General features: G+C 50.8%; 1 protein-coding gene across 1 annotated transcript in view; it reads left to right on the top strand.

Annotated features, from left to right (window-relative positions):
- LOC119382077 (uncharacterized) overlaps positions 1-27,259 on the top strand; it is a 105,120-nt gene that overhangs the window by 65,472 nt on the left and 12,389 nt on the right. The window contains exon 5 of the mRNA XM_037649808.2: positions 5,943-6,161. Within this exon, the coding sequence (XP_037505736.2) occupies positions 5,943-6,161 (219 nt within the window). The remainder of the gene's footprint in view (positions 1-5,942; positions 6,162-27,259) is intronic.

Genomic DNA, 27,259 nt, shown 5'->3' with positions numbered 1-27,259 from the left:
TGCGAAGCAGCGTTTCGGCATTTCGGGCCCGTGTTTTAGAGGGGGAGTGGAGAGGGGGAGTGGGGGTAGAGAGGGGAGTGAGGGAAAGAGGGAGAGGAGAGGGGGAAAGGGGAAAGGAGGGGTGCGAAGAGGGTAAGTTGAGAGGGGAAAGGGGGAGAGTGAGTGTGGAGAGAGGGAGTGAAGAGGGCTTGCGCATGCGCAGTAAGGGTGGTCACGCCGCACGCCTCTACCACCGGTTTGAACTCCGCTATAAGATGCTTCGCATCTAAAATTTTCTATGTTCGTCTGCCCTATGGTGACGCAGGGAAGCTGACAGTGTCACTGTGGTAGCGTGCAGTGTCTTTTTACGCTTTACGAGGACGGCGATACAGAAAAACACATGGCTGATCCCTCTGTCATAGGAATCGGTATAACACGAAAGTTAAACGTGTCTACACAGAAGTAGTGCTTATTGAGTAGTGATATTGTGACGCAACGGTTAACGCGACCTTTATTAGGCCCCGAAGGCACGGTGAAGCGACCACACCCGAGGCACAGATCTCACAATCAAGCAGTGTTCCCACCACCGATCAAGACGACGAACACCCATGATGATGAACATGTATGAAGAGGGTAGATGTCTCTAATGAATGCCCACAATATATCTGAGCTTGTACAGTGTCTATTCGTGTTTGGCAGCTATAGCACCGATTGGCGTGGACGCACCCATGTTGACGCCTAGTTCGTAGATGTCTAGCTTGAGCCGCAAACGCGTGCGTCCCGCTGTCCTCTGTCTCGCTCCACCACGGCATGACATTCGCCCGTCGAAATCGCGTCCTTTCTGCAACGCGTATTGCAGCAGTTTTGTTAGTCGGTGCTCTCGCAATTGTAGTAGCGGTGGCGGAGAAATCTCGTTGGTGCATGTGGTAGCTGCACTACTCCGACGAGCCGGCGCACGCTCACACGAAGTGAAAGGCAAAGACGTAACAGCATCTAGGGTGCCTCGGCGACGCCAGTGCGGCCAGTGTCCCTCGCTGGTATCGAGGCGCTTTAACCATGACCTCCGATATCTCACGCAATCTCGGGGTAAGCGCTAGTAAGTGTCGATCGTGACGCATTAGTTCTTTTCAACTCTCACAGACGGCAGCACCTCCCCGCTCCGCCCCGCCTACCTACACCGCCAACAGAGAGTACTGTGCGAGACAGAATGTGTGAAGGATATAAGGCGCGTTCGTGAAGTGTCCAGCATCTGCCAGGTAGCTTAGTTGGTTTAGCGTCGGGCGCTTACCGTCGCGGCCGCAACGTCGTGGGTTCGATTCCCAGCGGCGGATCTTTCTCTTGGTTTTTTAACGCGGAAGTGTTTTAAGCCGGGGCCACTACGGTTCCACTGACGTATTTCCTTCACGAATATGACGTTCTAAAGTATCAAGACTTAACAGATGGCCAAGAAATAACTAGAAGGAAAAGTTCCGTCAGCGGGAGTCAAACTTACGACCCCTCGCTCTGCAGCGCGTGGCGCGAAACGATTAGGCCACAGACGGCATGTTCTTCGCCATGCTAACGGCGAGCTATTTATATGCACCATTTGGCGGTGGCGGTACTCAGACATCGGTGGCACATCAGCGTGTTTTCGTTATCACTAGCGAGATCGAACGAAGGGCTCGCAGAGCGCGCTTTAAAGATCGTCGCCCCCCGCGTCGCGTTGAGCGCGCACCTCTACAGGGAGTCCCCACTCGTGCGCGCGCTTATCCCGTGATCGCGGTGGTTTGTACGTCTTGTGCTCTCACCGCAAGTTTGCGTTCAGAGCACGAAGGTCACTTCGCTCACTGCAGCGGCCGCTTTTGCGAAAGCCGAAAGCAGCGGCCGCTTTTGTCAAAGTTACAACTGTGACAGTTTCATCCTGTGTATGTTCGTTCCGTACGTCCTTTCTGCTTGAGCAGCGTGTTGCAAGTTTCGAGCTGCTTGCCGTTCTTCGCGTCACATTACAATTTGCTGCTATAGCATTCATTTCTTCGCCCTTTGGGCGAAAGAATGCCCAAGAAACGCTTGACTACGTCTGCGAAGACACGTTTCACTTTTGTGTTATACCGATTCCAGGAAGGGGGAAAATTCAGGGAGAATTTTCCCCCTTTCAAGACTTGTCAGGGGGAAAATTTAGTGACTGAACGAATCCTTGACTTCCATCGAAACAATAATGGGATGGACGCTTCATGGAGCTACCAGAAGTATAAATAATCTCAACAAGCCAGAAACCATAAGGATCTTTAATATATGCCTACAGAAAAGCGATGTTCCCAAGCAGATGTGCTCTTTCTGGGAGAAAGTCAACGAAGATGGACTTTCGAAATATAACAAATACGGCCTGAAGAACTCCGTTGAATCAACTCTTCGAAACAGTTAACGCCATCAAGTTGAACTGCCTGGACGCAGCGATTGTTCCCAGATTAAAGACAAACAGGGGTGCAGCTTTCAAGAGGTTGGAGTCTCTGCAGAGACGGCTACGTCGATAGTCAGAGCTACACATGGAACGTGGTTCTTCGATAATCCCCTGCTACAACAATGAGTTTGCTGAGCAGGCCACAACAGACAGTATGTGTGAACCTAAGACACACCTACATGTGTCGCGGAGACGGCAGCCTTGAAGCAGACAAGTCCGCTTGTCGAAACGTCGGCTCTAGCACACTCCATGTTTATGAATTTTTTAACACCGAGATGTAGTGAGACGCCACAGAACTAAACGGGCATTCGACGCCTCGTCTCGTGATTCGGACTCACCTTCCCTCGACGGTGTCTTGTGCACAGGACCGAATTTGGACGTCAGCAGCCTTGATTTACTGCTGAAGTTTTGCTGTTCGAAGGTTAAAATTTCCGCCGATATCGAAAAAGCCTTTCTTCACGTGTCGCTGGCCAAACACGAACGAGACGCATTTTGTTATTTTTGTTTGAGGAAAGGTCTTCTAAATTTGAAGACTGCGCATAGCGATGCTTCCTTTCGCTGCCTGCAGCCGCCCTCTCCACCTTGCCGCAACTCTGCAACTCCACATCCAACTCTTAGAAGATAAGTACCCTTCGACGGCCTAAGTGCTGAAAGACCAAAGATTGGTTATGTTTTCTCCACATTGTTTGAACGATTGCGAAGAGACAGAGTTCTCACGCAAAATACTTCATCGAAGATGGAAATTAATAATCTAGTATGGGGAACAACGTCACAGAAAAACATTCAGTAGTTATTTCTTTTACAAAAAAGAATTGCGCCACGTTGCGTGTATTTCTTATGACAGCCATACTAATACATCATTTTCTCAGTTTAATATTCTCCCATTTTATTACAATTGTGAGTTTAACCATGCAATGAAATATAAAGAAAGCGTAAAACGAGGCCTCACAGTATTTATTTGTCTGTCTAATCTAAGCAAACCGCATCACCTCAAATATAACATTCCAGATCGAGAAACTTGGGCCGTCCCTTCTTCACGAAGCAGTCATGGAAAAGACAAGCTACCGAGCCGGATATCAGTAATACTTAACAACAACCTTGAAGGGGAATACATAAGTCTAACGCTGAAGCAGTATTTTCTTAGTCGTGCCTGAAATGTGCACTGTTCGCAAGAAATCAGAAGTGTTTCTTGGTGTGTATGTTCAAAAAAGAAGAACTGCTCGCAATGCTGTATATTTGTAGAACGCATGTCAGTGTTCTATCTGTAATGTTTTCCCAGAGATAATCTGTATATCGATGCAGTGCAGTTTTTTTTTTCATTTATTCACGTGTAAAAACTGTTGCCTGTCTGCTGCCAAATCATGTAGGGGCAGGAGCCTTTGTCAAGCCGCTTTAATAGCGGCTTTTTAACGCGATACCGTTAAACAGCTCGTTTCGCAGAAATTCTGCCGTCGGCGTCAGTGTAGCCGTCGTTGGTTGTGAGCGAAAAACCATCATCTTGTCCGTGACAGAAAAATCAAGAAAGCTGCAAATAAAATAAATAATAATAATGTTGGGTCCGCGTGAGAATCGAACACAGGCCACCTGCGTGGCAAGCAGGCCTGTTCTACGGCACAATCACACCTCTGCTTGAAACTGCACTGAAAGTACTTTCATGCTTCGCAAACCTACGCGTCCTGTATACAGGTGTCACGGGACGAGATGTAATACCGCAGTAATATTGCGTGGTACAAGCAAATATTGCCATCGGGCGTCGAACCACGTGAATGTCATAACGACTTCATTGTTTAAAGCCAGCCACCCATTATAAAAGGCACACACAGTACTGCGCGTATTCCCTTAAGACCACGTAGTGGGTGCATCGCAACTTCGTAAATTTATCTCGCGCATAATTGCTCCTGGTTTAAAGCATGCTACCCATTACGTAAGACACACACCTTAGTGCGTTCATTCTGTTACACACACGTAGTGGGTGCAATGATGCTTCGAAAAAAATGACAGGCGCACACACATTTTCTCACGCCACCGCGCTCTTGACACGCTTGTGATGAATTTTGTGTCGTCTACAAGCGCCAACCGCACTGCGGTGTCTTCTTCATCGGCGAGTTTTGGTGTTTTGGTGGGGCATCCGTGTCAAGTGGCGCACGACAACGAGGGCGGCCACGCAAGACGGAGGCAGAGAAGGCAGACACCAAAGCTCAGCGTGCTGCGGCTATGCGACCACTTTGTACTTTGTCAATTACATTGCAGTAATGTACAATATGAACTTCTCGAGTAAAAACATACAATAAGAAGTATGTACTAAGTGGCAAAGTACGCACTAGGGGCAGGATATCGCTATCGTGTCCAGCTCTTAAAGGCGAAGCTTAAGCATCCCCCAATTTTTTCTCCTGTCCTAAGATTTGTTTTGACGATGAATGCTGAAATAAGGTAACGTGAATGCGAATGTCAAAATACAGAGAACACGTGCTAAGCAATCTCGGTAGCCGGTGGCGACGAGAGCACCTTCAAGGACCTCGCTCAGCTCACGTCTAGAGATTAAAAGCATGAATTCTCTGCTGTGCAAGCTTCGATACCTCATAAACAATCGTCTTGAAAGAAGCAAGCCCGCGCATATTGTTCGGCCGGGAGCTGTTAAATATTTTCCGAAAGAGCGGGGAAGACGAAGAAGTGACAAGCCAGCGTGGTCACCAGGGCGTGCCCGCAATGCATTTTTTTTAGTGTTTAGGGCCGAAGCTCCCTAAAGCGGCACCCGTTCGTCCCCGTCGTAGTGCGTAACCAGTCTTAACGCTAGTACCAGATCTTGACCTCCAATGTGGTGCCGGTGGGAGATTTCTCCTGTGCGTTGTTGAACAATAAAAAATTCGCAGCGTGCGCGTTAACTAAAAGCCGAATTCTTCTGTCTCTCATTCCCCATTAGCAGCCATTGGCATGTTCCAGTAGGAAACGTTAGTAGAAGTAGAAGTGTAAGTGTTAGCTAAAAGCCGACTTCTTCTGTTTCTCATTCCCATTAGCAGCCATTGTTTACCTCCAAGGTAGTGCCTGGTGAGATTTCTCCTGTGCGTGATTAAACAATAAAAATTTTGTTCAAAACGCCGTTGATTGATGAAACAAACCAACGAAAAACGCCAGATGTTTTTCTAAAAGCAAAACGAAAAGACGCCAGGTGTTTCTAAAGCAAAACGAAAAGACGCCAGCTGCTTAACGAAAGACGCCAGATGTTTCTCCTTCCCACACCGGTAACGATCCCATTAAAGGATTCACAGTAATTTAATATAAATAAACAAATAACACAATTGCGCACTTGAGGCCACCCGAACCGGGTTTTTTGCGTACGACAACGCCGCTACCGAGACCTGTAACTCATAACAAGCTTCGCTTATTAAAGGAAACAGTTTAACGCTATACTGAATGCAGCGATCATATGAAACGGTTTGTAGCCGGTTCAACTGTCTAAATTTCACTCGTGACGATCGAAACGTACAATCTCTTGCTTAGAGTGACCCATTCTACTTGCTCTTTGCAGGGGCCCGCTTTTACCATCCTACCATCCTACAGCGATAGGTGGCCTTCAAAGACTAAGCGCGCTGTGGCCGTGGGCGTGCATGGTCTCTGGTACACTCCATGTGCTCCGGGTCCAGTGGTGGACAACCGGCCAGCGAACTACTCCCTAGGACACAGATGCGGCTATGCATGCAAGAAAGCCAAGATCACCCCGAAAAATCAAACAACGAGCATTCTGAATGTGAGCTTGAAACGTTGTTATGGCAAATGTATTCCCTGGTTTTATACAAGGTGATTTTATTTGTGTGGAACATGTTTAAAACTGACAGAGAATACAGCAGCTTTGGCTATTTCATATGTCGATTCACTAGTAGGATTCACCAAGAACAAAAGATTCAGACAATGTTGCTTATTACATACAACATGCGGGTTTTTATTCTCATATTATAAAGTATACATAGAAATTTTTAATCGTAGTGTAGCGAAGCGTTGTAACTCTTTAATGGGTCGTCCTCTCGAGCGCGTTTTAGTGGGTCGTCCTCTTCGGCTCTTCTCTGAGAGCACGCCCTTCGTGCTGAGACTTCGTGCTCTGTCTTGACTGTTGCCGTTGTGCATCGTCGCGTAGCGCCGTCAATAAACGCATTTTCAATTTGGTGGAGGTGCTGCGCCCTCACAACACCTTCGGTCCCCGTTCGATGCCCCTGGCGCTTCTAGACCAGGAAAACTAGTTGTCGCTGTGACGCTATCGAACTGCGAAAGCCCTCAGCGCAGCTCATCGTTCCTAATAGATGTGTTTGTGGACGGTGTTCGCGCATCTGCCCTTGTGAACACTGGAGCCGCCGTATCCGTTATGGACGCAAAACTTAGCCAATTCTGCGAAAAGAGACGACGCCACTTTCCGGGCTCTCCACTCCGTGCAGCCAGCGCTCAAAGTATTCACCCTACAGCGGTTTGCACAGCCCGCGTCATGATTCAGGATGCTCTGTACGACGTCGAATTTATCATAATTCTGACATGCTCTGTAGTGTGCTGGTATCTCACAGGAGTACGGCCACTAGCGTGGGTTCGGACTTAGCGAGCCCCAGGGCCGCGTTTGCCGTCGCCTCGCGTGAAGTAGCGCGCCGCTGCACACGTGCGTTCGGGCAACAAAGGCGCCGAGCGCAGCGCGGCAAGTACTTTTGCAGTTACTTTTGTAAATAGCTTGTAGACAACGGACAGTAAGCTGATGGGCCTGTAATTTTTCAGGTCCTTGACGTCCCCTTTCTTTTTCCCTCCCCCCCCCCCTTTTTTTCCCCTTTTTCACCTCTTGGTATACTACACTACACATGACTATGCTATACTATGCAGACTATGATATGATGTACGTTCTCCCCTCCCCATTTCCATGCTCCCCCCTCACATAACTCCTCCTCAGCCTCACTTCCCCTTTCCCGCCCCCGTGCTATCCTGAATATACATAACTATGCTATACAAGACTGGGCTATACATGACATGGTTTTGCCTGCGTAGCGCCGTACATGGCTATGCAATGCTTTATCCTTTCCTCTCCTCATTTCGCTCCTCATCACCCTCACCTTCATTCCTCGCACCCTTACTACACCATACTTAGATGGCTATGCTATACATGGTTTTGCCTGCTTGACGCAATACATGGCTGCGCTATGATTTACCCTCTTTGTTCCTCCTTTACCTCCTCCTCCTCGCCCTCACGTCACTCCTCGTCAACCTCACTTCCCTTTTCCTCCCCCTTGTTTTGCTGTACTATACATGGCTATGCTATACGTGGTTACGCTATAAATGGTTTTGACTTCGTGACGCCAAGCGACATGAGTCGACGACGACCGCATGCTGGGCAGACGATTGTCGGGCCCCTAGAATGCTACGCACTTAAAATCAGTTGATATTCATCGCTGTGTCCTGCGTGCTTCCCTGTCCTGTATTTTGCGCTTTACTGCCGTACTGTTCCTGAGCCAACTAGTGCGCCCTAGGAACCCATTATTGAATTGGGCGAGTTGGAAGATACTCAGGACGATATTGTTACGAGGCATTCTGCATGAGCACGCCGTTGGAGACAACCCAGGGACAACAAACGCGGCAACCAACGTTACTAGAACAAACTCAGTTTAAAAGCTCCGCCGGAGAGGTGGTCCGTGTTGCGGTCGTGAGAACTAGTGGCGCTGCAGTCACGTCTAGCTCCCGCGGCTGGCGCTTGTTGTGATCGGCGCCGCCGATGTACGAGCGCACGTGGGTTACAGCGTCGTCTGCGCTTTGTTAGCTCGTCATTTTTGCGACTGTTCTTGACCAGGCTTAGCGTCTTGTACGGAGACACGTGCATGATGTACGAAGCGTAACGAGGGCGAACAGATTCACAGTGCGGTATGCCGACTTGCTTTGCGCCGGGCTGCAAGAGCGGCTACCGCAACGACGACTCCGCTTCACGACACTTCTTCGGACCTGCAAAAGACCCTACGCCATTCAAGCTTTGCATCGCAAAGATAGAAAACTTACTGCGAAATGCAAGGTCTGTGACGTGCATTTTGAGAGTAGAGTGTACTAGAACAGGGGAGTGCTCGGAACGGCCGCAGCACCAATGTATAGAAAGTGAAGCCCAAACAGGGTCAATCCGCTTGTAGCGCTGCGATCGGTAGTCTGCAATGTGTCGTTGTTTAAAGAGTTGCGCGCGGCTCCGCGAAAGTGGTGCAGTGGTACAATCCTCGCTTCCCACTCAAAAGGCCCGGGTTCGAATCGCAGCTGTACAGGGTGTGTTTTTTTCGTAGTGTCTACCTTCATAGCTGTATTGGTTTCCCTTACTTTCTTAAAACTAGCTTCAGTTGCTATGTATTGCTACAAAAAGTAACGCAAAATGAGAAGTAAAATAGAAAAAAAAATTCACAGTGAGCGTAGTTATTTGAAGCGCCATCCCGCGGAATTCAACAAAAACATAAGGTATGGCCCCCGAGATTGAATCCCACGAGATGGTGCTGCAAATAACTGTTAACTGTGAATTTTTTTATTTTACTTCTCATTTTGCGTTACTTTTTGCAGCAATACGTAGCAACAGAAGCTAGTTTTAAGAAAGTAAGGGAAACCAGTACAGCTATGAAGGTAGACACTACGAATAAAAACCCACCCTGTACAGCTGCGATTCGAACCCGGGCATTTTGAGTGGGAAGCGGGGATCGTACCACTGCACCACTTTCGCGGAGCCGCGCGCAACTCTTTAAACAACGACACATTGCAGACTACCGATCGCAGCGCTACAAGCGGATTGACCCTCTTTGGGCTTCACTTTTTGAAGCTCGTTCCGGGCACTCCCCTGCTTTAGTACACTCTATTGAGAGTGACGACATTGTAAAGCACTATCGTCGTGTCGTTGCGAGACAAGAAGTTTTGATCCCACGTGGAAAGTGGGAACTCGCGCCAGGTGCCGTGCCGCGCTTGTTCCCAGCACTTCCACCCCACATTTCAAAACCAAAATGTTCGGGGTTTAGGCGTAATTCCCCCCCAAAACGCACGGCGTCCCGCGAAAGCCCAGTGCCCAATTAGGAGGAGCCGCCAGAAATAGAACAGCAAAACTAAAGGCAGGCGATTACCTATATACGCTACCGAGACTGAGAGTTGCATCACACTAACATTCGATCAGTTGTCAGCTGTCGCTATGCCTTCAAAGCAGTGGATTTTCGAGAGATTTTAAGACGAGGTATTGAGCAAGATGTGCGGAATATTTTACACTCGCCGGCTCGGGAACGGGCTGCTCAGCGCAAAAATTTTACACGGTACACATAGAAAAGACGAGGACCAGCGCTGGTCCTCGTCTTTTCTATGTGTACCGCGTCAACTTCTTTGCGCTGAGCAGTTTAATAATGGAATACCAACTAGCCCAATCCCGCACTTTGCTTTGGGAACGGAGACTTACTTGTGCAAAAGATAATTGTAGTTGACGAGCAGTTTAACTGCGTAGTGAACGGCTACAATACGAAACGCAAACGGCTTTCGTACAGTGTAAAGTGCTGCGGGCATGGAACATCTGCTCGGTGAAGTTGAAAAACTGAAGTTGAATACTGACGACTCTTCTAGCGACACAGTACGCGCGAATAACTGCTCGGTGCTCACATCACGGCCGATCTGTTCGAATTGTTTAAGGCATCGTAGAAGGATGCGACGTAGAAAGATGAGACACCGAAAATACAACTATTCGCTGAAAAAATTGCTCAGAGATGACATCTATTCGATGTAATCGCACACTGAGATTTCATTTACCGAGTTCTCGTAAAATCTTCCGATTTTGGGTCAGTATCCTTTTAACCGTCGCGAAAACTTGTCTTGTAAACATTGCAAAGCATTGGTGATGTTTTTCGAGAAAGTTTTTTTCAATAAATTTTAGAAACATGAGTACTGTTTTTCTAGAACGTTTTTGTATCTCGAGTAAGTACGCTTCTTTGTGCACTATAAAGGCTTTTACAAACGTGTTGGGTTGTTCTTGGTCTAGATATGACGGCAGCGGCTAAAATTGTGGTGGTAGTTATAAAAATTACTCTGAAAACATTCATTCGCTTAGAAACTCCTATGCTTGGAAGTTAAGCGCAATGTAGACAGCTCTTGAAAATATTGTCACAGGGTCGTGACGTCGACGAAGGCAGCAGTCAGCTGGTCCGAGATGAAACTCTTTATTTGGCCGAACTTGTGGCCGGGAAACTGAAAGCCAAACTACAGCAATACACTGATAGCGGCGAACAGAGCGTCGACCGTCGATCAACTGACAAGCGGTCAAGCGCGTCGGCTTTTATACAGGCGCTATCGAACTTTCAAGCGATATCGCTGGTGGTGGCGTTATCTCTCGACAAAGCTGGAACATTCGCGTGCAGCGCGCAATCTTACCAAAACGATCTACTACAATCGCGAAGCTTCTCCAACTCTGCTTCGCGGACAGTGTCGAGCGTTGATAACCGTCCTTTCTGGTCAAACTCGAATACATCAAAATGAAACAAGAAGTGGGCGTGGCAATATAGACCGAACATCGATTCTTAGCCAATTAATGAACAACGTACGCGGGCCAATGCAAACAGACGACCTTATGCATATCCACCTAAGTGTCCACCTAACTAGTACAATAATAAAGTTGCCGCGCAGTTGCCGCGAGCAACTGCGCGGCGGACCGCAGCGTTATATGCCGTGGCAGCAGACGACGCGCCGATAGTGGCGCAAGACGGAACTGCAGCGCCGCTGGTTCTCGCGACCGCCGTTCGGACCACCCTCCTCCGCTGGAGGAGATACGGAGCTTTGGAACTGAGTTTGTTCTAGTAACGTTGGCGGCAACGTCCATATCGCGTATCTTCCACAGAATGCCGTGTAATCAACGAGCAAGTCGACGACATGCTTCGACCCGATGTTATTAGACCCTCTAACAGCCCTTGGGCGTCTCCTGTCGTTCTTGTTGCGAAGAAGGACGGTTCTGTGCGGTTCTGTGTGGACTACCGACGACTCAAGAAGATCATTCGTAAGAACGTGTATCCACTACCGCGAATAGACGACGTGAATGACAGCCTGCAAGGAGGACAATTCTTTTGATCTCTCGATTTGAGTTCAGGGTGCAGGCAAGTACCTATGACTGATGACGCTTGACCGAAGGCCGCCTTTGTCACGCCCGACGGCTTGTACGAATTCAACGTCATACCGTTTGGGCTGTGTAATGCGCCCGCCACCTTTGAGAGAATGATGGATACCGTTCTGCGCAAAGTGAAATGGCACACGTGCTTGTGCTACCTCGACGGCGTCGTCGTTTTCTCTCCGGACTTCTCCACGCATCTTCAACGCCTGCGGCATGTTTTGACGCGTTTGAGCGGCGCCGGTCTGCAACTGAATGTAAAGAAGTGCCGATTTGCAGCACGGCAGCTGACAATACTCGGCTACGTCGTGTCCAAGGACGGAATTCTCCCCGATGCAGCCATGCTTCGGGCCGTGACAAAGTTCCCCAAACCTACGTCCATCAAAGAACTGCGCAGTTTCGTAGGACTGTGTTCCTATATACGGCGCTTCATTCGAAACTTCGCTACTATCATATCACCGCTGACGAAGCACCTCGGAAGTAAGGGGCCCCTCGATTCGTGGTCGTCAGAGTGCGATGACGCTTTTGCAAAGCTCCGTCGTTTGTTGACGTCGCCTCCCATACTACACCACTACGACCAGGGCCGTAGCCAAGGGGGCGTGGGGGGGTTCAAACCTTCCCGGAAAATTTTCAATTTTGCTTCGGTATATATGCACGCACACATACACATGCACGCACGAACATACAAATGTATGGTTGAACCCCCCCCCCCCCCGAAAAAAATCTCTGGCTACGCCCCTGACTACGACCCTACGGCCTCTACAGAGGTACACACACGCCAGCGGTGTTGGCCTCGGCGCTGTCCTTGCGCAGGGCATACCAGGGTTTCCTGAATATGTCGTAGCATATGCAAGTCATACGCTTACTAAAGCCGAGACCAATTACACTGTCACCGAAAAGGAATACCTGGCGATCATCTGGGCGCTTACGAAGTTCCGACCTTACTCGTATGATCGCCGCATTTGATGTCACCGATGACCATGCACTATGCTGGTTGTTCTCATTGAAGGCTTTCTCAGGCCGCCGCGCTCGCGGGGCAGTTCACCTGCAGGACTACTGCGTACTGTACCACAACGAATGCCAGCATGCTGACGCCAACGCACTCTCACGCTCCCCTTTGCCTGACCACAATACCCACAGCTCAGTGTCTCCCAATGCCGTTTCTTCCATCGACATTCACACCATCGCTACCGAACACGGCAAGAATCAATGGATCGCTTCGCTGGTAAACTTGCTCACTGATTCATCGGCAACACCATCCACTCGCGCCTTGCGTCGTCAGGCCCACCATTTCGTCATTCCCGACGACCTCCTTCACCGAACCAATTACAACGCCGACGGCCGCCAGTGGCTACTAGTAATACCCCGCAGTCTGCGTTCTGACATATGCGAATCGTTCCACGCTGATCTGCAGTGTGCGTACTCTGGAGTATCGCAAACTTATCACCGCATTCGCCAACGGTACTTTTGGTGAGGGATGTACCGCTACGTGCAGAAGTTCGTTCGCTCCTGCTTCGATTGCCAACGCCGAGAACCTTCAACGCACGTGTCGCCAGCCGGTCTACAACTATTACCTTGCCCTGACCGGCCATTTGGGCACGTTGGCATCGATTTGTATGGGCCATTTCCTCTGACGTCGGCTGGTAACCTCTGGGCCATCGTCGCTGTGGACCACCTTACGCGATACGCCGAAACTGCCGCCCTCCTAGCGGCTACAGCACGCGATGTTGCCTCCTTCCTGCTCCACCGATTCATGTTGCGCCACGTTCCACCCCAAGAGTTGCTTGGCTATCGAGGCCGTGTCTTCTTGTCGGAAGTCGTCGAAGCCATTCTCAAAGAGTCAACGTTGTTCACCGCAAAACTACTGCTATATGGCCTCATCGAACGCTTTCATCGCACGCTCGGCGACATGCTCTCCATGTATGTTGCCGCCAATCACACAAATGCGGATGCCGTCTGCCCTTCGTCACCTATGCCTACAATACTGCCCTTCCGAAGCACCACTGGTTTCTCATTCTTTTTCTTATTGTACGGCCGGCACCCGTCGCACACAATCGACACAATCCTTCCATACAAGCCGGATCGATTTGAGTCTGCGCCTATCTCTGCAACAGCCAGATTTGCTTAGTGTGAAGAGCTTGCCAAGACCTTTACTACGCATGACCAAGAGCGGCAGAAGAGCTTTCGCGGTGACATCACCACTTCTGCGCCCGCGTTCCTCCCTGGAGCGCTCGTATGGCTCTCGGTCCCTACCACTGCAACTGGCCTCTCTTCAAAACTGCTGCCGAAATACGAAGGCCCCTACCGTGCCGTCGAATACACATCCCCGGTCAACTACCTGATCGAACCCATTGAACAATCTTCGGGAATGCGCCGTTGAGGGTGTGAAATTGTGAAACTGTCAACGTCGAGCGCGTCAAGCCCTACCATGACCCGCTCATAGTGACAAGCTTTTAGGTCGCCAGGCGGCTCCCTTTTCGTGTACGCTGGGTAATTGAAGCGAAGCGCTGTAACTCTGTAATGGGTCGTCCTCTCGAGCGCCTTCTAGTGGGTCGTCCTCTTCGGCTCGTCTCTCAGAGCACGCCCCTCGTGCTAAGAGTCCGTGCTTCGTCTTGACTGTCGTCGTTGTGCATCGTCGCCTAGTGCCGTCAATAAACGCCTTTACAGTAGCAAAATGCTGTTTGCTAAGCACGAAAGCTTGGACTCTAATGCATGTCGAGTGTGCATGCATGGCACACTACCACGCACTGTTCTTAAAATCCTAAATTCTCCCATAGCATCTGACCACGGCATCATTTCGTGCCTGGCACATATGGGTGCGTCAGGGAATGAACGGGCCGACCAACACGCTCACGCAAGTACATACCGAGCGACGGACGCGCCTGTCGACGAAGCCATAGTCTCTGCCGACGATGAGTGACTAACCGGTCGAGCCGACATCCTCCAAGCTCACCGGCTGGAGCACCATGGCACCACCTCACCTGAAACTGAATAGAGAGCAATCTAGAGACTGGCGCCGACTGCAGATAACATATATGATACAATAAAACAAAAACTCCGACCATGGTAAAATACACAAAAAATAAAAAGACGACGTTTCGGCTCCCCACACGGGAGCCTTGTTCAGAATAAGCTAAAATACACAAAAATTAAAATGACGACGTTTCGGCTCCCCACACGGAAGTCTTGTTCACAATGGTCATTGTGAACAAGGCTCCCGTGTGGGGAGCCGAAACGTCGTCTTTTTAATTTTTGTGTAGTTTACCTTGGTCGACGTTTTTGTTATATTCCACCATGTTTGTCTCCGACCAGACGGGATTCCGCCGGACTTCTGACTACAGATAACATATACCCCAACCTACACACGCTTTCTAAGGTACACCTTTCCGAATATCTCGATGAGTGCCCCTGGTGCAGAGGGATACCAACACTGACACACGTAACATACAGCTGTCCCTCACGTCCTGTGGCGGGGAACTCGGCGCTCATAAAAACACACATTACCTACAAGTACTGCAGATTGGGCAAGTTGGTGCATTATAATATCGTATTAGCGCTCATCCTGTTGTCTGTGTTTCCTTCTTCGCTGTTGCCTCTTTTCTTCATGCTAAAACTGAGCTGCGCTGTACCAATACGACACACATTACCACTCTGGTCGTGCGAGGCGCGACTCTTGGATCAGGCCTTGGGAAGCCAACTGGCAACCCTGGACCAGGCCCGTCGATTCGCTCTACCCAGTAGAGCACTGCACGAAAGGGGCCACCCACTTGAGCTGTAAGGTTTAAGGAATTGCTAATAAACGTTTACTCTCTCTCTCATTTTGATACTGGCAGCTAGTTCGTAATGTGGCTTCCCAGGTGCCCAGGGGCAAGCTTTTCGGTAACGTTTAAAACGAAAACGAAAGTGTTTGATATTTCACATAGAAAAAGACACAACACCCTTTCTCGGAGCCGGATGTTTCATTCTGATTTTCGTCTTCTCCTTTTTCTCCTCGCTCCCACTGCGAGCGCCTGAGCCTTGGTATCACACTACTTCATTCAACTCGGCCGCAGCGCGAGCAAGTGGAGCTTCCGAAAATGAATGACGGACGCTATCGTCTGTGCCGCGGTGGTCGGATTCGGCTACGCTGAGACTTGTATTGAAGATGTGGCAAACATAATTCTTTCAGCCGATTTTGGCTGTACCGTAGTGGTCGAAGGTCTCGGTGGGATGGAGACTTGGGTTTCAAATTCGTCAGCAATGGCTAACGCGAGTGACCTTGGCAGACACGGAGTGTTCGATTAGGTCCCATGTTTTCCCGTCAATTATCCCCTAGCAGTTGTGAGAACACGGCAGGCAATTATGAATGATGTACCGCGCTCCTTGCTGCACTGAGCGGAGACGTCCGCTCCGGAGACGTCCGGAAAGTGGGGCCGTGTTCAAGTGCTCGCTTGCGATACAGCTCGTTCTTGTAACGTTGTCGCGATGCAGCATTTTCCGATGTTCTCACGACAGTGAATCGTGAAGCCGCGTTGCGCGCACTCTGGGCGGCCCAGACAGAAGGCATGCCCCTAGCCACGGACTTTTGCGGCATCGGCTAGTCTTCGATGACAGCAACCGCAGCCATGTTAGACACCTTAGTAAACATTTCGACAGAAGTCTGTCTGGCTGGGTGGAAGAATTAAGAAGTTGAAATACCTCCAGCCACAAATTCTTGGAGGAAACCCGACGTTTCGAGACCGGCTTGGTCTCTTCTTCAGGGGTCACTGTGCTGATCAGGGAGGCTTCGTCGCGGCTTGTTTTTGGCTCCGCCTTTCTCTTTCCCTCACGTTCCGGAGGCCGTGCACGTAGATCGGAGGCATTGTTCCGAGGGACCGGTTCACATTCGCAGGTGTGTTCTGGATGTGCCACGACTCGAGTAAGAGCCTCCTTCCCAGATTCCTTTCCGTTTCTATGATGGAAGCGCCCTCGAAGTCAATTTTGTGGTCGTGCTTCTCGCAATGCTCTGCAAGGGCATTGCGTTGCATTTCCATGTTCCTGACGTCGTTTCTGTGTTGGCGCATTCTTTCCGGGAAGCACTTACTCTCGCCTATGTAGCTCGCTGGACAGTCAGCACATGACACTTTGTAGACCACGCCCTGGTGTTGCTCCCGGGATGGTCGGCTTGTGAACCACCGTGACCCCAGCTTTTCCGAGAACCCTGGCGAGCTGTTCGCTAGTTCCCGGAACATACGGGATGACGACTCGTTGGGCTGGTTTCTTCGATACCATTGTATCCGGTGGGGTGGCCAGCGTGGGAGGAGGGTCGCGTGTGTCGTTCGCAGGTGCGTCTCCGCGGTGGGGAAGCTGATCTCTCGACATGCGGCGTGCCACACGGCGGATGAAAGCTGTCGTGTATCCGTTCTTTCTTAACTCGGCCATGACCCTCTCTTCTTCTCTCTTTCTCTCTCCTTCTGATGTGCAGATGGCTCTTGCTCGTGAAAAGAGTGCCGACACCACGGAAGCTTTGTGGGCAGTGGGGTGACTCGAGGTGAAATGCAAATACCTGCCGGTGTGCGTTGGTTTTCTGTACACCGAGAAGGTCATGCGTTCGCCTTGTCGTCGTACTAAAACATCGAGGAACGGTAGCGCTCCGTCTTGTTCTCTTTCCACCGTAAACTGGATTGCTTGGTCGACGGAGTTAAGATGTTCGAGGAAGCTGTCTACCGCTGTCCTCTTTATGATGCAGAAGCAGTCGTCCACATACCTCACAAATACTTTCGGCCTGTCAATAAAGGAACGCAGTGCCGCCTCTTCTACGTGCTCCATTGCGAGGTTCGCAGCTGTAACGGAGACGGCTGCTCCCATCGCGGTCCCGTTGGCCTGTCTGTAGAAGTCCCCGTTGACACTAAAGTATGTTCCCTTGAGGCAGTACTCCCGTAGGCGGCACAGCTCATCGGTGCTCAGGCAGGTTCTTTCACTCAGGAGTTCGTCGTCATTCAAAGCTGCCCGTGCGCAAGACACCGCTAGTGTTATGGGTACACTGGTGAACAGGGACACGACGTCGAACGAGACGAGGCACTCATCACTGCTCACGGTCACTTCCTTCATGCGCTCCACGAAGCGGCTGGCGTTGCGTATGTGGGTTGGTGTTTTTCCCACGAGCGGCGCCAGAGTCCGGTGGAGATATTGGGACAGCGCACGGAGTGGAGAAGATGTAAAATCCACGATCGGACGGAGCGGGATAGTGGGCTTATGGATCTTTGGAAGCCCGTAAAATCCTGGTTCAGAGCCGTTCCTGCAGATGAGCTGGAGATAGATGGTTCTTGCCTCTTGGTGTCCTTTGAAGATATCCGCCAGAAGCTTGTTCAGTTGCCTTAGGACTCTTGGTGTGGGGTCTTTCGTCAGCTTTTCATAGGCCGGGCTTTGGAGCAAATCCTGGACTTTGTCGTCGTACGCCTCCCTATCAAGCAGGACCATCGCGTTGCCTTTGTCGGCCGGGAGGATGACAATCTTCTCCTCCTTTCGGAGCGCACGGATCGCATTGCTCTCCTCTCTCGACAGGTTGTGCTCACGGCGTTTTCCTATTTTTGATAGTACACCGATGGCCTTGAGACGGATGTTCTCTCGAATTCCACTGTCGAGTCTCCTGATGCCTTCCTCGGCAGCCGCAATGATCTTTGGTAGTGGCGGACACGTCATGGTCGTGTTAAAATTGTGTCCCTTTGCCAGCACGTCGTGCTCGGTCGGGGAGAGTTGTCTGGAGGACAAGTTGACGACGAAATTTCCGTTGACCGGACTGCGGTGGCGTTTCCCTTGAAGCATCGCAAGCTTGCCTTTGTGAGCTGCTTGTTGCTTCCGAGCTGTTGTTGCAGCCACATCCCGCGCGAATTCTTTCAACGACGGAAAGATGTTGGGCAGTCGATGTTGTAGCTGTCGTCGAAGGAAGAACAGGTCTAATTCCTTCTTCTTGATCACGTTGTGGCACTCATGGATTCGGGGTTTGAGCAGGCGTCGTTCAGCTTGTGCAACGATCTCGTTGCCCTCCGCCGTGTGCACCATGCGTTTAAGTTGAAGGCTTTGCGGTATTGCGTTCATCTCCCGACAGGTCTTCGAGAAGTCGAGATGAGTCCGATAGGTCGTGATGCCTCGTGCTACGTTCACGTAACGCTTTGCGAGAGGAGCCGCCTCTTGACCAAAGTCAGTGCGTAAAGACTTAAATGTAGACATTTCGACAGAAGTCTGTCTGGCCGGGTGGAAGAATTAAGAAGTTGAAATACCTCCAGCCACAAATTCTTGGAGGAAACCCGACGTTTCGAGACCGGCTTGGTCTCTTCTTCAGGGGTCACTGTGCTGATCAGGGAGGCTTCGTCGCGGCTTGTTTTTGGCTCCGCCTTTCTCTTTCCCTCACGTTCCGGAGGCCGTGCACGTAGATCGGAGGCATTGTTCCGAGGGACCGGTTCACATTCGCAGGTGTGCTCTGGATGTGCCACGACTCGAGTAAGAGCCTCCTTCCCAGATTCCTTTCCGTTTCTATGATGGAAGCGCCCTCGAAGTCAATTTTGTGGTCGTGCTTCTCGCAATGCTCTGCAAGGGCACTGCGTTGCATTTCCATCTTCCTGACGTCGTTTTTGTGTTGGCGCATTCTTTCCGGGAAGCACTTACTCTCGCCTATGTAGCTCGCTGGACAGTCAGCACATGACACTTTGTAGACCACGCCCTGGTGTTGCTCCCGGGATGGTCGATCTTTCGGCCGCGGTAGTAAGCGAGCGAGCGTTGAGGCCGGCTTGTGAACCACCGTGACGGTGTCGGCACTCTTTTCACGAGCAAGAGCCATCTGCACATCAGAAGGAGAGAGAAAGAGAGAAGAAGAGAGGGTCGTGGCCGAGTTAAGAAAGAACGGATACACGAAGCTTTCATCCGCCATGTGGCACGCCGCATGTCGAGAGATCAGCTTCCCCACCGCGGAGACACACCTGCGAACGACACACGCGACCCTCCTCCCACGCTGGCCACCCCATCGGATACAATGGTATCGAAGAAACCAGCCCAACGAGTCGTCATCCCGTATGTTCCGGGAACTAGCGAACAGCTCGCCAGGGTTCTCGGAAAAGCTGGGGTCACGGTGGTTCACAAGCCGGCCTCAACGCTCGCTCGCTTACTACCGCGGCCGAAAGATCGACCATCCCGGGAGCAACACCAGGGCGTGGTCTACAAAGTGTCATGTGCTGACTGTCCAGCGAGCTACATAGGCGAGAGTAAGTGCTTCCCGGAAAGAATGCGCCAACACAAAAACGACGTCAGGAAGATGGAAATGCAACGCAGTGCCCTTGCAGAGCATTGCGAGAAGCACGACCACAAAATTGACTTCGAGGGCGCTTCCATCATAGAAACGGAAAGGAATCTGGGAAGGAGGCTCTTACTCGAGTCGTGGCACATCCAGAGCACACCTGCGAATGTGAACCGGTCCCTCGGAACAATGCCTCCGATCTACGTGCACGGCCTCCGGAACGTGAGGGAAAGAGAAAGGCGGAGCCAAAAACAAGCCGCGACGAAGCCTCCCTGATCAGCACAGTGACCCCTGAAGAAGAGACCAAGCCGGTCTCGAAACGTCGGGTTTCCTCCAAGAATTTGTGGCTGAAGGTATTTCAACTTCTTAATTCTTCCACCCGGCCAGACAGACTTCTGTCGAAATGTTTACATTTAAGTCTTTACGCACTGACTTTGGTCAAGAGGCGGCTCCTCTCGCAAAGCGTTACGTGAACGTAGCACGAGGCATCACGACCTATCGGACTCATCTCGACTTCTCGAAGACCTGCCGGGAGATGAACGCAATACCGCAAAGCCTTCAACTTAAACGCATGGTGCACACGGCGGAGGGCAACGAGATCGTTGCACAAGCTGAACGACGCCTGCTCAAACCCCGAATCCATGAGTGCCACAACGTGATCAAGAAGAAGGAATTAGACCTGTTCTTCCTTCGACGACAGCTACAACATCGACTGCCCAACATCTTTCCGTCGTTGAAAGAATTCGCGCGGGATGTGGCTGCAACAACAGCTCGGAAGCAACAAGCAGCTCACAAAGGCAAGCTTGCGACGCTTCAAGGGAAACGCCACCGCAGTCCGGTCAACGGAAATTTCGTCGTCAACTTGTCCTCCAGACAACTCTCCCCGACCGAGCACGACGTGCTGGCAAAGGGACACAATTTTAACACGACCATGACGTGTCCGCCACTACCAAAGATCATTGCGGCTGCCGAGGAAGGCATCAGGAGACTCGACAGTGGAATTCGAGAGAACATCCGTCTCAAGGCCATCGGTGTACTATCAAAAATAGGAAAACGCCGTGAGCACAACCTGTCGAGAGAGGAGAGCAATGCGATCCGTGCGCTCCGAAAGAAGGAGAAGATTGTCATCCTCCCGGCCGACAAAGGCAACGCGATGGTCCTGCTTGATAGGGAGGCGTACGACGACAAAGTCCAGGATTTGCTCCAAAGCCCGGCCTATGAAAAGCTGACGAAAGACCCCACACCAAGAGTCCAAAGGCAACTGAACAAGCTTCTGGCGGATATCTTCAAAGGACACCAAGAGGCAAGAACCATCTATCTCCAGCTCATCTGCAGGAACGGCTCTGAACCAGGATTTTACGGGCTTCCAAAGATCCATAAGCCCACTATCCCGCTCCGTCCGATCGTGGATTTTACATCTTCTCCACTCCGTGCGCTGTCCCAATATCTCCACCGGACTCTGGCGCCGCTCGTGGGAAAAACACCAACCTACATACGCAACGCCAGCCACTTCGTGGAGCGCTTGAAGGAAGTGACCGTGAGCAGTGATGAGTGCCTCGTTTCGTTCGACGTCGTGTCCCTGTTCACCAGCGTGCCCATAGCACTAGCGGTGTCTTGCGCACGGGCAGCTTTGAATGACGACGAACTCCTGAGTGAAAGAACCTGCCTGAGCACCGATGAGCTGTGCCGCCTACTGGAGTACTGCCTCAAGGGAACATACTTTAGTGTCAACGGGGACTTCTACAGACAGGCCAACGGGACCGCGATGGGAGCAGCCGTCTCCGTTACAGCTGCGAACCTCGCAATGGAGCACGTAGAAGAGGCGGCACTGCGTTCCTTTATTGACAGGCCGAAAGTATTTGTGAGGTATGTGGACGACTGCTTCTGCATCATAAAGAGGACAGCGGTAGACAGCTTCCTCGAACATCTTAACTCCGTCGACCAAGCAATCCAGTTTACGGTGGAAAGAGAACAAGACGGAGCGCTACCGTTCCTCGATGTTTTAGTACGACGACAAGGCGAACGCATGACCTTCTCGGTGTACAGAAAACCAACGCACACCGGCAGGTATTTGCATTTCACCTCGAGTCACCCCACTGCCCACAAAGCTTCCGTGGTGTCGGCACTCTTTTCACGAGCAAGAGTCATCTGCACATCAGAAGGAGAGAGAAAGAGAGAAGAAGAGAGAAGAAGAGAGGGTCGTGGCCGAGTTAAGAAAGAACGGATACACGACAGCTTTCATCCGCCGTGTGGCACGCCGCATGTCGAGAGATCAGCTTCCCCACCGCGGAGACGCACCTGCGAACGACACACGCGACCCCCCTCCCACGCTGGCCACCCCACCGGATACAATGTTATCGAAGAAACCAGCCCAACGAGTCGTCATCCCGTATGTTCCGGGAACTAGCGAACAGCTCGCCAGGGTTCTCGGAAAAGCTGGGGTCACGGTGGTTCACAAGCCGGCCTCAACGCTCGCTCGCTTACTACCGCGGCCGAAAGATCGACCATCCCGGGAGCAACACCAGGGCGTGGTCTACAAAGTGTCATGTGCTGACTGTCCAGCGAGCTACATAGGCGAGAGTAAGTGCTTCCCGGAAAGAATGCGCCAACACAAAAACGACGTCAGGAAGATGGAAATGCAACGCAGTGCCCTTGCAGAGCATTGCGAGAAGCACGACCACAAAATTGACTTCGAGGGCGCTTCCATCATAGAAACGGAAAGGAATCTGAGAAGGAGGCTCTTACTCGAGTCGTGGCACATCCAGAACACACCTGCGAATGTGAACCGGTCCCTCGGAACAATGCCTCCGATCTACGTGCACGGCCTCCGGAACGTGAGGGAAAGAGAAAGGCGGAGCCACAAACAAGCCGCGACGAAGCCTCCCTGATCAGCACAGTCACCCCTGAAGAAGAGACCAAGCCGGTCTCGAAACGTCGGGTTTCCTCCAAGAATTTGTGGCTGGAGGTATTTCAACTTCTTAAGACACCTTAGTGTCTTCTAAATAAACTCTCGCACAGGGCCAGTGACTGCTAGTAAATCCGCAGCTATGCCTTCGTCTGGCGCGAACGTATCTTGTTGCTAGTCGCGGAGACGTCTCGTTGTTGTGGTAGAGCGTCCATCCAGTTACCGGAATCTGTCGCCAGCTATGCTTCTGGAATAGTAGATTGGAAGGAGCAGACCCATCCATGTCACCCAGGGAATATAAGGTGGGTGCTGCGTCGTCGACATCTGATGTTGCAATGTAGCCTCGGCCAATTGATTTGATTTGCATCTAATACCAACGCACAGCTCGAGACACAAATTGGTGAGCACAGCTTCATCATCATCATCATCAGCCTGTCTACGCCCATTGCAGGGCAAAGGCCTCTCCCATGTTCCGCCAATCAACCCGGTCCTGTGCTTTCTGCTGCCACGTTATACCTACAAACTTGTTAATCTCATCTACCCACCTAATTTTCTGTCTCCCCCTCACGCGTTTGCCATCTCTTGGAATCCAGTCAGCTACCCTTAATGATCACCGGTTATCCTGCCGACATGCTACGTGCCCGGCCCATATCCATTTCTTCTTGATTTCAGCTATGATATCCTTGACTCACGTTTGTTCCCTGACCCACTCTGCTCTCTTCCTGTCTCTTAAGGTTACACCTATCATTTTCCTTTCCATCGCTCGCTGCGTCGTCCTCAATTTAAGTTGAACCCTCTTTGTAAGTCTCCAGGTTTCTGCTCCGTAGGTAAGTACCGGTAAAATGCAGCTGTTATATACCTTCCTCTTGAGGGATAGTGGTAGACTACCATTCATGATTTGATAATGCTTGCCGAATGAGCCCCATCCCATCCTTATTCTTCTAGTTATTTCCCTCTCATGGTTCGGCTCCGCGGTTACTACCTGTCCTAAGTAGACGTACTCCTTTACAACTTCCAGTGTCTCACCACCTATCGCAAAACACTGTTCTCTGCCAAGATTGTTCCACATTTAGTTTTATGCATATTAATTTTCAGACCTACTCTTCTACTTTCCGTATCCAGTTCAGTAATCATGAGCTGTAATTCGTCTCCCGCTCAGTCTCCCGCTTCGTCTTCGAGCACAGCTTCAGTCTAGTTTAAATGTTAGGACAGGCTCTGAAGCTGCCTACCGATGAGCTCGAGTGCGCAGTTGCGGCACTGAGGTGGCGCGCCTCCTGAGCTGCGCCCTCGGTTCAGGTCTGGCTGTGCTCTCTGTCTGCATGGCGAATATTGTTGAAAGCAGCTATAAGGGATGGACTCCATGATGACCACAGGCTGCCCGACGCCATCGTAGTTGTTCCATGCATTGGCGCCATCGTGAAGATGAATGACAACGAACCATTTATGATGATCTAGGCATGGCGAGAGCCGAGCGCATTGACTGTTCATACCTAAATATTGGCGTTGTAAGGAAGCCGCGGAGCTAAGGCAGTTCCCGGAAAGTCGATGATGGAAAGGCGGCAGGCAATTGAGCTGGTGCGACAGCTGCGCGATGGCACGCATAATCTCTGTGAAGCTGTCGGGTGACGCGCCAGATGAGCCAGGGCACGTTTTCGAAATGACCTTCCTCGCATTATAATAAACCTGAGTCCAATTGACAACGTTCGACGAGAGCACCGTCAAGTCTGTTCCAATGCACGTTGACTTAGATTAGTTACGAAGGTGTCGCCAAGTATGAGCCAAAAACAGAGGAGAATGGATAACTTACACCGACGCATTTCCGTCTCATAACTCTGAGCGCTACGGGTAGTGACGCAGAACTATCGGTAAATTGACTATCGATAGTATCGATAGCTCTTTTGAAACTATCGATAGTGTGGACAAACTATCGATAGTACTACTACCGACAAAGTATCGATAGTGCAATCGGTAGTACCATGGTTAATATTACTAGCGATATTACTGCCACACCTGTTTATTGCTTTGTTCTGATGTATTCGGGTTTCACCCACAAAGACTGTTAGCAAGTTTGACGCAGACCGCGCAGTAATGTTGGAGAAGCTTCACGATTGTTGGAGATCATTCTGTTAAGATTACGCGCCGGACGCGAATAGTCAAGTTTATTCGAGAGCTTACGCGAGAACCAGTGATAATGCTGGAAGGTTCGATCACGGCCGCTCGATGAAAAACACACGCTGCGGCCTGCCGCGTGGAGCGGATACTGCGTCTCGCGCCTACTGCTCCTGGCTGCCGCCGCGGCGCCACCAGTGGGGGAGCCTCTGGGGAGACTGAAAGCGAGAGCGCCGGAATTATTGCGGTGTATCGCGGCTTGACAGCGCAGCTGCTATGCGCTTGTTAGTTTTTAAAGGGTTACAATAAACTTGCTATAGCGTTAGCTATATTGGCAATCGTCCTACCGAATGTGCGCCGGCGATGCTTCAACCTAAATGGAGCAAGTGTTAGCTTTATCTGAAGTGGTTGCTCGTGCGAGTTGCGACTTTTCGCGTCATGTTTTCTCTCTTTTGTTGCCGTTGCGCTGTTCACCCTCGATAATGTATGTTTGTGCTACAGTTATTTTATCAACAGGAGAGTCGCTCATTGACAGGTGCGGTTGTATCTCCGGAATGACTGTTGCTCACACCTTAGAAACAAAGGCATTGTGAACATCAGGGGAGTCATAATTGCTTTATTGCACGTGCGTGAAAAAAGGATCACTTTGTTATTGGAATCACAGGCGCAGCACTTTACTGGCCGGAGGTTTTTGCGCCAAGCGTACGAGGCGCTCAACAGACATATTAACATTTCCTGCCCAGTTGGCAAGAAGCGTTCGTAAGAGCTTTCTCATGAAAGCTTTGCAGACTTCCATGGCGTGGTCGTCCGCCCCGCAAGTCCACTTCCAGCACTTCCATGGTCATAGAGAACAGCTGGTCAGCTTTCAGACATCTCGTGAAAAAATATCCGACAGGAATAATATATGACGTGGACAAGCCTCTTATTACAAAACATAGTAATCGGTTTGCCCCTTGGGGTACCGCTGTTGAGTGCTCTTCTTCATTACGGTCAACGAAACCAAAAAGGTTGTCGACTTGTCGGCCGTATATGACCCTCTGCTGTATGGCCATCTCGTCAAAGATCAGGGAGCAGAACGCTTCTTGCTCTACAGTGAGACCCTTGAATTCAATGCACAGCCGCTCCTTTATCAACGAAGTGACGCCGATTTCACCTATTGAATGGCCTACATATTTCTGGAGCGTTGAGCGACAAAGGAGCTGAAAGATATTTCTGTACCTTGCATGCTCATAACTTTCGTTGAAGCATGCCTTCCAAATTACACGTTCCCTTAGAATGACGGCACTGTAGTGGGGCTTGGTCGTCGAGAAACTGCGCACTTGGTTTCTAACGAACTCGGCAGTCTTGTGACCTTGCGCAGCACCATTGAGTACCTGCATAAAACAGGCAATGTCCGTGTTATTTTCATAAAACTGCGTGCGCTCCTCGGCCTCATCAACTTTTTCTTGAAGGGCCAGCAGTGCTCGTTTCATACGAGCGATCTTCGCCTGGAAGCAGCGCGTTTTTTTAGCTTCTTCTCTCAGTTTAACAAGGTCGAATGTAGTTCGACATGATGCATCTGTAAATGATGCCATTTCCACACACGTTTCATTCCTTAGTTCAAAGTTGTTGGGCGTCGTGGCTTCAGTGCTGTCACTTGACGAGCCGTTTTGACTAATGAAAAAACGGCTATTTTGAAGCAGCATTGCCCGAGCACTCGGCACGCGACTGCGCATTATCGGCTTCTATTTCGGAGCGTGCTCATGTAGCTGCTCCTCGTGCTCATGTAGCTTAGATAACCGGGGAACACTGTCGGCACAGCCGTTGGCAAAAGTATCCTCAACTTCTCGGTCTTCTTGCAGTCCTGCTCCGTAAAATGCAAGGCGCACACCAGGAACCTGTCATTAGGCTGCCATACTCTTCCGTTCCCGCCGGGTCCTTCACGGGAATTGTTTCGCAGCCTAGCTGTCCTGCGTTCTGCGAAACTCGTGGTAGCGTATTTTTGGGTGCTTCGATGCATTCGTGGAACACAACGGCACACAACAGTTACGCGGCATTTTGCCTAACGTATAAAATATCACACATGCGCAAACCGTCTTGCGTGACACTCAGTGCGAGCGTTTCATGTGGAGAAAAACAACCTCTACCTCGACCTACCTGCTGAACGCGCGCTCCTTCCCGCCCGCGCATCGCGTGGAGCCCTCCCCTCTGGCCCTCCCAGCCCTCCCCTACTACTGGCGCCCTCCTAGCGAAATGCGGCGACAAGTGTCAACTCCGCTTCCCTGCTCTCGCCAATTGCCTGCGCCGCGACGCGGCAGGCCACACCGTGCGTTTTTCATCGAGCGGCCGTGGTTCGATGATTGATGTACAAAAGACGACGCGTTCCACCGATTATCAGATTACACGACGGCCGACGACTGTTCTCGCCGCTATCAGTGCGTAGTCTGTATCGCTTGTATTCTGAGTTTTGATTTTCTGGGCACCAGATCGCCC

Source organism: Rhipicephalus sanguineus, chromosome 2 (assembly GCF_013339695.2).
Source record: "Rhipicephalus sanguineus isolate Rsan-2018 chromosome 2, BIME_Rsan_1.4, whole genome shotgun sequence".
NCBI classification, from domain to species: domain Eukaryota; kingdom Metazoa; phylum Arthropoda; class Arachnida; order Ixodida; family Ixodidae; genus Rhipicephalus; species Rhipicephalus sanguineus.
The sequence above is the reverse complement of the archived record's forward strand: the minus strand, read 5'-3'. Positions and strand labels throughout refer to the sequence as shown.